This window comes from Pochonia chlamydosporia, assembly GCF_001653235.2.
Source record: "Pochonia chlamydosporia 170 chromosome Unknown PCv3seq00021, whole genome shotgun sequence".
Taxonomy (NCBI): Eukaryota; Fungi; Ascomycota; class Sordariomycetes; order Hypocreales; family Clavicipitaceae; genus Pochonia; species Pochonia chlamydosporia.
Genome location: NW_019154056.1, coordinates 74,385 through 85,714, shown reverse-complemented (window position 1 = coordinate 85,714; position 11,330 = coordinate 74,385). Strand labels below are relative to the sequence as shown.

At 50.2% G+C, this 11,330-nt stretch overlaps 3 protein-coding genes across 3 annotated transcripts; all 3 read left to right on the top strand.

The window, feature by feature from the left end:
• Nucleotides 1-69: 69 nt before the first annotated feature.
• VFPPC_18649 (endonuclease/exonuclease/phosphatase) lies at nucleotides 70-828 on the top strand (the record flags this gene model as incomplete). The annotated part of the gene is made up of 1 exon (XM_022430227.1): nucleotides 70-828. One exon carries the CDS (start codon nucleotides 70-72, stop codon nucleotides 826-828), a length of 759 nt encoding a protein of 252 aa, XP_022284886.1.
• Nucleotides 829-1,941: 1,113 nt separating this feature from the next.
• VFPPC_12548 (hypothetical protein) lies at nucleotides 1,942-3,264 on the top strand (the record flags this gene model as incomplete). Its single annotated transcript, XM_018290380.1, has 1 exon — nucleotides 1,942-3,264. The coding sequence occupies one exon, from the start codon at nucleotides 1,942-1,944 to the stop codon at nucleotides 3,262-3,264; it is 1,323 nt and encodes a 440-aa protein (XP_018135649.1).
• A 770-nt stretch (nucleotides 3,265-4,034) lies between these two features.
• VFPPC_17221 (hypothetical protein) lies at nucleotides 4,035-4,421 on the top strand (the record flags this gene model as incomplete). Its single annotated transcript, XM_018294961.1, has 1 exon — nucleotides 4,035-4,421. One exon carries the CDS (start codon nucleotides 4,035-4,037, stop codon nucleotides 4,419-4,421), a length of 387 nt encoding a protein of 128 aa, XP_018135648.1.
• Between the last annotated feature and the right edge of the window lie 6,909 nt (nucleotides 4,422-11,330).

Here is an 11,330-nt window from a genome sequence, read left to right as displayed (position 1 = left end):
AGCTACTCCGTCACCGTTGGAACACGGGATGAGCAGAATCCGTACACGGCGGAACTGGCAGCTATTGCGATGGTGCTTAAATGCATGCCTGCAGGGCTCCATCGTCGGGATCTGATTTTAATGACAAGCAACCGATCGGCACTACAAGTTATCCGACGACCACGGCAACAATCCGGCCAGTGCACTATACGCCAGATATACGAACGTACCCAGTATCTTCAAAGGAGAGGCTGCTCTGTTTCACTCATGTGGGTGCCGGCGGAGAACGAAGATTTTACACTAAAAGCGCTCGCCAAGGCAGCAGCGAAGAGAGCGGCAATGTGTGGTGAGACACCAGATGAACGACCATACCAAGCTAGTCGACAAAGCTACGACTGGCCAAAGCTGGCCCAACAGCAACTAGGAGAGCTCCCGGAGGGAGTGGGTAAGTACTCGAAACGAGTTGATGCTGCACTTCCGGGTAGGCACACACGAGCATTGTACGACCAGCTGGAGAGAAGAGAATCGGACATTCTGGTGCAATTACGTACCGGCATGGCAAGACTGAATGGCTTCCTCCATAGAATCGGGGTGGTGGAATCAGACTTATGCGAATGTGGCAAAGCACCTGAAACAATGGAACACTTTCTGTTTCGATGCAGAAGGTGGACAGCGCAACGGGAGATCTTCCTCGATTGCTCATCGGGGAAGATAGGGAATCTCTCATATTTCTTGGGAGGGAAAGCACCGTCTGATGATGACAAGTGGAAGCCGGCCACACGAGCAGTGAAGGCAGTGATCAAATTCGCAATGGCAACGGGAAGACTCGCTCGAGAGCAGCGGCCATAGGACTAGGGAACCTACATGCAACCATACTAACAATAAACAGCCTCGACATTGGCGGACCGTGCTTCAGCTGCTGAGGATAGGACGCTGAACACTTGAGGAATTGGCCTTCAAGCAGGCCTGTCAAGGAACAGGATAACGACGAGGCGGAACCAATCAGTGTAAGAGAAAGCGTGGGGCTTGAGGTGTTATGTACCAACTTTATCGAACCGTAAATAGCTTCCCGACCAAGCCCTCTAGGGATCTCCCTCCGGGCGAAATAAAAATCCGTATCCGTATTGGCCGCCGTCGATGATGCCAGAGCTGACAACGCAGAAAGTCGCTTCGTAGCCCAGCCTCCATCTTTTCGCGATGATAGTCCCATCGAAGCCTCGTTACTGGCAACCCCCAGAATTGCATTCTATTATTACTGGCACTCGCCATGCTACGGGTAGCCCCTGTAGTTGCAGGCATTTGCCCTCGGTTACTGGTAGCACTGCAATTGCCATACGCCAACGGGACACCGGTCCCTTACGGGGTCCGCTGATGCCTTTCGGAACTAGCCTGAGCACTTGTGAAGTTTTAAATGCGTGTTTATACACCAGGTAGGTGGCGACGGAGGTCATAGGCACGTGAAAGTGTCCTTGTGAGTGGCCAGTTTTGAAGGGAAAGTTTGGAAAGGGAGACTGTGGTTATGAGGTCCAAGGTACTCGCAGAGCCTTAGCAGGTGGCTACAGGGATGGTGGTGTCTGTTGTCCACGCACGCATGGTTTCAGGTGTGTGGGTCCACTTGACGAGAGTGGCTGTGTCGAGGTTTGACTATTCACGATCGAATTCGTGCTTCGCTCCCACAACCTATTTTTGTTTTCACATGGTTCCCATATACTGTACACAATAGTGTGCAACTCCAACGTCCTTGTCTTTTGTGCCAGCGACCGTCTCGAGACTTCAGCGAAAAGATTGGTATCACTAACTTGCGGCGCCTATCACGATCCACGGTTATTGCGTATACCTTCCGATGTCATAACATTCCATGGATCGTTCATGTTCACTTGGAACCTGAACTCGAAGGGGGTGATGCGTAGCTATCAATTCCGAGGAATCGGCCGCCTTCGGATCACAGTCCTCAAGAACGCCATGCCAGGTCGCCGCCATGCCCTTGTGGCAAGCATCGTTGCATCCTTAACTGTGCTATTACTTATCACATACACCAAGGTCGGACGCGGGGAGCTACTTCAATATGTTTCTCCACCAAACGCAGCCGAGACGAAGGCTGCACCGGGACCGAAATATCTGCCGAAGCCATCCTGGATACCTCTACCTATCAAGGACCCTTTTCCAGCACTCGCGGCGTCCACGCCGCCCCCTGTTCCGACGTGGAATGCGCCAAAGAGGGAGCTCCACAAGAAATATGGCATCAACTACGCTCCGCCTCTCCTTATCGGCTTCACGCGTACCTGGCCAATACTACTTCAGGCTGTCGTATCATATATCACGGCAGGGTGGCCTCCAGAGCAGATACACGTTATCGAAAATACAGGAGCGCAGCGCGCCAACGAACAAGGAAAGCTCTCGCTACAAAATCCTTTCCACCTCGACTACGCCCAGCTAAAGAACCTGGGCGTTAATATCATACGAACGCCTGTGCTCATGAACTTTGCGCAACTTCAGAATTTTTATATCCACTTGTCCCATGAGCACAATTGGCCATTTTACTTTTGGTCCCACATGGACGTTCTGGTGCTGTCATACGAAGACGGTCTCGAAGGCGTTACCCCAGGAGCGAACAAGGAAGGGTACAAAACCGTCTATGAGCTTTGCCTGACTGAACTCCGTCATGCCATGAACAGCAATGAACGATGGGCAGAAAAATTCTTTGCGTACGACCACCTAACGCTCGTCAATCGCGAGGCATACGATGATGTCGGCGGCTGGGATACCTTTATCCCTTATTACCTGACCGACTGCGACATGTACTCGCGACTTCGCATGCGCAACTGGACTCAGAATGATGCCAAGGCCGGCATCATTATTGATGTTAATACTGTTCTTGACGACTTCCAAGCTTTCTACCGCAATCACACTGTCGAACCCGCGTTCAGAGACCCCAACCCACCGGATCCCAAGCCAGATGGAGGAAAACGGGCAGATGAGCTGAATGAAAAGCGCAGCCTTAACGACGAATACGCGTACTACAAAAAGCTCAAAGCTTTAGCGGAGCAAATGCGGCGCTACAAGCTTGGAGATCGTGGTCGCAACACCTGGCAAGTCAGCCAGGTTGGTGGTCAAGGCGAACCTTTCTATTACCCATCCAGGGGTATCGCTGAGGCAATTGATTTGCTAACTGAGGCGGGTCGCGAGGTTTACCGCAGGAAATGGGGCCACAGAGACTGCGACCTCATCGAAAGTACTATATTGAAGGTTGAGGATCAATGGCTGGTTGCGAAGGACTGGGATTAGGGAAGCTTTTTTCGCTTCAAGAGGTACGAAATCGCTCAGGAATATTGTTTGGCGGGCCACGCGCCACGAGATTCGTCCACTACTCTGTGGTATGTTGAGGCTGTGGTTATCCTGATCACAGTTTAGGTCTCCAACATGGAAAGCGACAAAGATAATTGTCGCATATTTGGCCTAGGCTAGGATAGTAGTCCATTCAAGAGATAATTATTGCTATTGCCCAGCTAGCAAATATTTCACTTGCATATAAATGCACCAAGCGACCGCACGTACCAGCCCACCCGGTCAACTACTGACAGGCATAGCGCCAGTCTATAAACAATTTGCGTAGTTGACTAAATCTCATGTCTTCAGTATTCTCCGAAACCAAACTAGGCGGCTCTTACAAATACAAAGATACATCTGCAAAAGCCTTTTACATACCTTGGTGCTATGCCGCAACGTTAAACCCATGTTACTCCGTCATGACCTTGTTCATTAGGTGATTGATGGAGCGCATGTCCGGGCTCTCCTGGGGCAGGTTGTCGTACGCGACGTGCAAGGACATTATGAAGATGAGGACGCCGTATTAATATGGCCGAGTCAGTGCCTATAACTAGATGATTTGGCCAGACCCAAGATTCCATTAGCCAACGCGCGCTTACGCTCCGCCCGCCCGCCCATGGCTGCCGCGTCCATCACTCCGCAGCCAACAGCAAAGGCAGCCCTGGGTTCGAACTCACAGGACTTTGTCCATCTCGTTGAAAGTCTCCTGGACCTGGGCGAAGAAGGCTATGACGAGTTCCCTATTGAACCCGACAATTAAAGGCTGCCAGACGGTCCACATTCTAGCGTACATGCCGCACGATCAGCAGCCGTGGAAAAGCCGCATTGATTGGATGCAGAGCACACTCGAGGGCGGCTTCGCATCTAGGAAGACGATGTATGGGAGAAGCAGCGTCTTTGGTCTGCTGAATCCTGCGCTGCTGGAAGAGGAGCTCCAGCCCGACAAGCTATCAGAGTCGTGTTTACCGATGAGATCGGCTTCACATGGAATGCGGAACCGAGGACCGGTTGCCTCGCCAAGCAGAATGACCCTTGAGTTGCGACCTCATTGTTATGTTGATGTGGCGCAGAAATGTGGCTTGGAGTGGCGCAGAAATTTTTCAGCCGTAGGCTGACTTAACACAGGAGACCGGTCCCTGCGGGAACGCCAATGCCTTGAGGAAACGAATCAGAGTTAGGGCGCCGGGCAGCTAGCGTTGGCGTTTGAATACCCCTCATCGACTCAATTCAGCACATCACACTCACTCTTCACGCAAGTCATACTCGTGCCACGCCCCACTTTATTGGGAACTCGCAAGCTCGCACCACCTAAAGATGGTGCTGGCCACCAAAATAACCAGACCACCAATATAACCAGAATTTCCAACCTCTGATGTATTTTCCACTATCCTGCCCACCAACTCTTGAAATTTTGGCTGGTCGTAATGGAGTCGCGTATTCAAGAGGCTCTTCAGTACTTTGAGGATTTTCCTGGCGCAAAAGTGGCCGCGGTTGCGCGGTTATTCGAGTGATGATCGGGACACTCATCTCGACACTCATTTGCGCCACACACTCATTTCGGTGGGTCGTCAACCACCAATCAATCCCTCCTCTTGAGATGCATGTATTAATGTACCTACGCATATTGCAGTAACTACGTCTAATCTCAAGGACTTTCACGGTGTTAATGTTAAAAGCATCGTCATCATGAAAGCTTCAGGCAACTCACCTTCTGCCTGCAATGTCTCGGCTGCCTACGACTAGCTCAGGCGGCTGCGAGTTGGCAGAGATATAAGATGCCAACCTGAGTCTATCATTGCATACAAAATCAAGCATACAACCCCAAATTGCTCGCTCCCATCCACGTAACAGTTGAGCATCCCTCTATCATAAAATGATCACTTCCAGTATTGCCCTACGGCTTCAACAGTCTGCTACCTATACTACCATCGCTCCTCACCTTCGTTCAACGTGGCTAAAGCACTGCTTACAGCAAGAGGAGGCGTGGCTCGACACGCCTAAGACTGGGGAAGTGTTCAAGTCAGCAGATGACTGTCTTCGGAGACTGAACACATACGGCTTCGCTGCCGGGTGTCTCTTTGTGACGTTTCGCTCAGTGAAAGGTGTCTCCGCGACTTTTAAGTGCTCTCATCACTCTGAGACTACTGCAAATAAGCGAGGGCTAGAACCTCGAGTTACAAGAGATGCAGACTCCGGTCACATTATTAGCAATCGCCAGAGGGATCGCAACGATGCCAGATATGGATGCGAACTGGCTTACTTTGTGTCATATCGCAAAATTAATCGACGCAATAATGAAAAGCAATGGATCGGGAGGTGGATTCGTGATGATCACACTGGCCATCAGTTTCCAATATCTCCGTTCGCTTATAGCGCCCACAAGCAGTCTATAGATGACTATAAGTCACTTCTCGCTGTCGCTCGCGAGTATAAGACTCAAACTCTACCATACTCTAAGGCTCGTAAGCTTTTAAAAGAGGAGGCAACCAGGCTGGTAATCAAAAAGCGAGATTACTACAACTTAGTGCGGCTATGCCCCCAGGATGTCAAAGATAACGATGATACTATCACCGCACTACTACGGGCGCTAGAAGACCGTGCTTTTAAGTATCGACTACGCACAGAAGACACAATTGAAGACGGCGTCGTCATCGCTCGCAAGCTAGTCCAAATCTTTTTCTACTGCGAGCAGGCCGTGCCCTTCACCCAGCGATTTACGTCAAATTCAGTGCTTGTTGTGGATGGCACCTTTAGGACCAACAAGCTGAAGTTTCCTCTGCTTGTCGCCGTCGGCAAGACAAATACAAATAGGACAATGCCAGTAGCCTTCTCATACGCCCCTGGCGAGACTGCTGAGTCATTTATCTTCTTCTTTGACTGTATGCGTACGGAATTCTACTACAACGGTATCTGCGAGCCAGCAGTGGTTATTGTCGACCACTCCTCTGGAATGATTAGCGCCTACGATACTCACAATGCACTACCTCACTCACAGCTTCAGATTTGCTCCTGGCATGTGCAAAGCGCAATGGTACGTTGGTTCAGCGATCATCAGTATACAAGAGAGGATATCGACGGCGACGAGGGTAACGGGCTAGCGGGCTTGAGGCAATTGATTAAGAGCTATATCTACTCATATACAATTGAAGATCTTGAGGCGAATAGAACACTCCTGATTAATTCCTTACAATTAGAACACCGTCGGTATATTGCGGATAACTGGCAGACAAAGGAACCTCGTTTTGTCGTCGCCTATACTAAGCAATATACTAACCTTGGCTGCAGAGCAAGCCAGACAGTTGAGTCTCAAAATAGACTTATTCATCAGGTTACCCACGGACACATGATTATTGCAGCATCTGCCGCAGGCCTTGCTGACTGGAATCGAGACTTCTACAACGAGATGGCAGAAGAGGAGGATGGATCGATAACACAGAAGGCCGTCGGTATTGACAGGCGAGCATTCCAACTGCTGACGGGTACAGTCAGTCTGTACGCAATATCCCTAATTGATCAGCAGTGGGTAAAGCTCAAACGTCTTGTTGGTGACGGAGAGGATATAGAATCTAGGCCTTGTCGATGTGTCATGCGACAGCAGTGGCTTCTACCATGCTATCACGATCTCTGGAAAGCGTACGATACAGGAATTCCTCTACCTAGGTCGTTAGTCCACCCTAGGTATTGGCTTGCTGGTCACGTATACAGATCTCGAGACTGGGCGCCTTCATACGATTCAATCACGCAGCTCATTATCTCACCAAAGCGAGCCAGGGTAGAAAGCGCGCTGCAAAATCTAGTGCATCTACGCGATGAGTTTGAGGGTGAGGAGAGGGACAGATTCGAGGAACAGCTACTTGCCCTGGCTAATAGAGGCGAGACCATTGCCTCTAATCGTAGGGCAATTGCCGCAATTCCTATATCTGCACCAGAAGAGCTACCAAATAGACGATTAATTGGTCGACGAGAGGCTACAAGAACTGGACGACTACTGACTGCTTTAGAGCAGCAAGAACGTGACGGGCAACGTGCACGACGAGAAGCAATGCCCAGTCTAGAGACGATATAATACTTTCACAGCGGCAGCAACGCCAAGAGCAGGAGCCAACACAGGGTACTATCGTAGTGAATGTCGACCGGGGCGATACTCAGCTTACGGTGATAGTATCTTCATCATCTGGGGCTAATTCTGAGGCGTCAGATGAAGAGATTCCTGCACAGCAGTCAAGGTCTCAATCCGAACCACCAGTTCCACACCAACTACTTCTATCATCTACAGCGCCTCCAGCGATCGCCAGCGAGATTCAAAGCAAGCGACGACGAGCGCAAGGTGGTTTCTACGCCGCAATAATGGATGACGACTCACAGGAGATAAAGCGAAGGAGATAGCGACATACTAAGCCACAGGCAAGAATGAGTGTGTGGCGCAAATGAGTGTCGAGATGAGTGTCCCGATCATCACTCGGTTATTCCACGTGCCGCGTGGCCGACTGCGATATCGACTAGAAGGCCGCAACCTAAGAAAGGCGCTGCCGGCCACAATACACTGCTGACGCGCCCAGAAGAGCTTGCAGTATGTAGATATATTGACCGGCTTGACAATGTAGGCTTGGCTGTGCGCAAGGAATTTGTGCGGGACGCGGCGAATCTAATCCTGCGCGAGAGGTCTTCCAAAGCTAAGGCTGGCAATCCACCTGCAGTTGGCCAGCACTGGGTCTCTCGCTTCCTTACACGGTACGGTTACGACAGCAAGAAGCAGAAGACGCTGGATTCTAACCGCCAGGTTGCAGATGATATCGACAAGGTTAACCAGTACTTCCAACGGCTGCGGGAGATTATTGAAACCCATGGCATCACCCCTGAAGACATCTGGAATATGGACGAGACTGGGTTCCAACTTGGCGTAGGAAAGGATCAGTTGATTGTGACTAAGCGAGAGCGAGCCCACTACCTTGCCATTCCTACGAACCGTGAATCAGCTACTGCTATAGAGGCTATCTCGGCAGCCGGGCGCCACTGCCCTGGTTTCCTCATCATGACTGGATCTAAGCACATGGCCCGTTGGTACGCAGAGTCTGTGGGCTTGGATGAAGATACTGCGCTGGGTGTTTCAGAGACTGGTTACTCGAATGACGAATTGAGTCTTGAATGGATTCGGCATTTTGACAAGCACACGGCATCAACAGCTAAAGGACTGAAGCGGTTGTTGATCCTGGATGGCCATGGCTCGCACCATACTAAGGAATTTATCGAGTACTGTGACAACCACCACATCATACCTTTTGGCTTACCGTCGCACTTGACACATATTCTTCAGCCACTAGATGTGTGCGTATTTCAGCCGCTAAAACATTACCATGCCAAGGCGCTGGATCTGGCAGTTCGCGACGGCTGCACTAACATCACCAAGCTAGAATTTTTGGCTTCTATTAAGGATGTACGCAACCACGCCTTCAAGCGTAGTACGATCTTCTCTGCATTTCAGAAAACTGGAATCTATCCATTCAATCCACATGTGGTCCTACAGGTCCTGGAGTCTCGGCAACCACACACTCCTACGCCTGAGCCGCAGTTTCCAACTGGATCTTCACCATTCGAGACTCCTCTAACCTTGCGGCAAGTTAACAAGCTAGCCAACAACATTATGGAAGCTGTCGACGAATTCCCAGACTTAATGGCTTCAATAGCTACTGATATAGATCGATATGTTCGGGGGACGCTTGCCATGAGCACGGAGCTAGTGCAAACAAAGAGAGATCTAGGGCGCACCAAGTTGGCCGAGACGGTGGCTAAGCGGCGCAGGGCAATGAAGAATAAGACCTTACAGACAGGAGGAGTGCTTACAGTGGCAGAAGGCCGGCGTATGGTGCAGCGAAGGGTTGACGCAGATCTGGCGGCGGCAAGGCGACGTGTGCAAGCAGCGGAACAACGGGCGCGCAATGGATACAAGCGGTGGTTTGAAGCAACTGCCAAGGAAGCTCGTAAGTGGAGGACATCTGGGAGGCTAGAACCAGCGGCAGTTTATGAAACGGACCGCCGTTGTAGGTTGTTGAAGCGATTCTAATAAAAAATGTTGGAATTCTGGTTATATTGGTGGTCTGGTTATTTTGGTGGCCAGCACCATCTTTAGGTGGTGCGAGCTTGCGAGTTCCCAATAAATTGGGGCGTGGCACGAGTAGCGGATAAGTCCCCACCTCCACAAACTGGGGCGCAGCTAAACCTTTTCGTCACGGATGGCGTGACTATCATGGAATTTGGTGGGGCATCTGGATACTGTTGCGGCCATTGTCAAGACTTTAGCCAACCCGCAGCTGTGAGGCAGGGGACAAATAAAGTTGAGGCGTTTCCGACGGACCGATTGACCAACCATTGTTGCTGGGGTCCCCGTCGATCATTCTCCACCCAGCGCAGCTTATTCCCCATTATTGACTGACATCCGTGGCTGTTTGGAACCTCCCTGGTCAGCCACAGCCAAAGCACAGGACCCTATTCGCACAATTGCGATAATTGTCAGAATCACGGTGTGGATACTTTCACAAAGGCATCACTGTAAAATTGCATGGGTGTGTAGGCATTCGCCCAGTGTATTCATTGTTGTCTGTTCTGTTCCATTCTGCTTGATCTTCCATTCTCCTTTTTATGCGCGTAAGCGTGTCGCAAGCGACACACCCCCATTATGCACTTAACCGGTATGGAGCAGGATTATGCACGACTTTAGTGCAACAATAATGGCTGAGCTGAATGCAAGCCCATACGCCACTGACACCTCTGGATGCACGGACATACTCCCGCCCGTGGAAGACTAGGGGCCACAATAAGTTGTAATCGAAGTTCTGGTAAAGTCGATGACAATCTGGAAAGGGGAAAACAAATACAGTGGGTGGCAATAAGTATTTGACCCCCTTCTATGTTCCTTTCCTTGTGGCTTGGGCTGATTGGTACACAAGAAGGAGTCAAATACATATTGCCACATACTGTAGATGACGTATTCCACCAGAGAGTGGAACAAACCACGGAGCGAGACACTTCAAAGTCCCATACGAATGGTACGTTTTAACCCCCTTGCAAAAACAATCAATTGTTAAAGAAACGCAATGAAAATTTAGCATAATATGTTGTATATGATTTCAAACACAAGCCTGGATTTTTATGTATTACTTACTAACTAAATAAGAAGTCACCAAAATACTAATTCGCACTGTACAGAAGCAGGAATTTCTAAAGAGCAGTGCTATTCGCACAGATACAAATCTCTATTTGCACAGATATGTGTCTCACTTTTGACTCACCTAACCCACCCTGGTCACCATTAGGAATGTTGCGCAGTGCAGGCGGAAAGTTACAAACTGGTGGCATCAACTTGATCACGACAGCACGCACAGCGACATACACAGTGACACGTACGACGACACACTGCGAAACACACGGGTTAACCAGATCATTGACACCCTTAAATCAATTTAATTATCATATTTCTATGGAATGCCTGGGTTGTGAAGCATCACGACGACGAAGTGTCCTGTCGGCTTCGTGTCCCTGACCCATGAGTGCCGCCCCCCCTCCTCCTCTCTGTGGCGATATTTCAGTCTTTAAACCTCGGTTTTTACCGTAAGTTATCATAAAAATTATGTCGTTATAGCCGATCGAAAACCTGGGATGATAATACAGCTCTCGGCTGACGACTCTCGTGACTCTTGGACCTGGTTTGCTGGCGACCTCTCGGCCTGTGATGCTTCCACACGACTTCGTCCTACCGCCCCGCCACGAACTCGTCGACGCTTATTTCCTCGCGACGATTGAGACGCATGTGACTGTAGCTCATCAAGTTCGAACTGAGAGCAGTCACGGCGAAGGCTCGCGTTTAATCGGCGCTCCTCGGCCCGCATTCTGACTAGGCTGTCGGCCCAGACCACGGCCTCGTGCTGAATGCCTGCCTTGACTCCATCTTACAGGCTCAGCTTCAGCATCGTCATCGTCCGCATCGTTGGCATCACTTCCTGTCTTGGTGTAATCCGCGATCTTAAGGT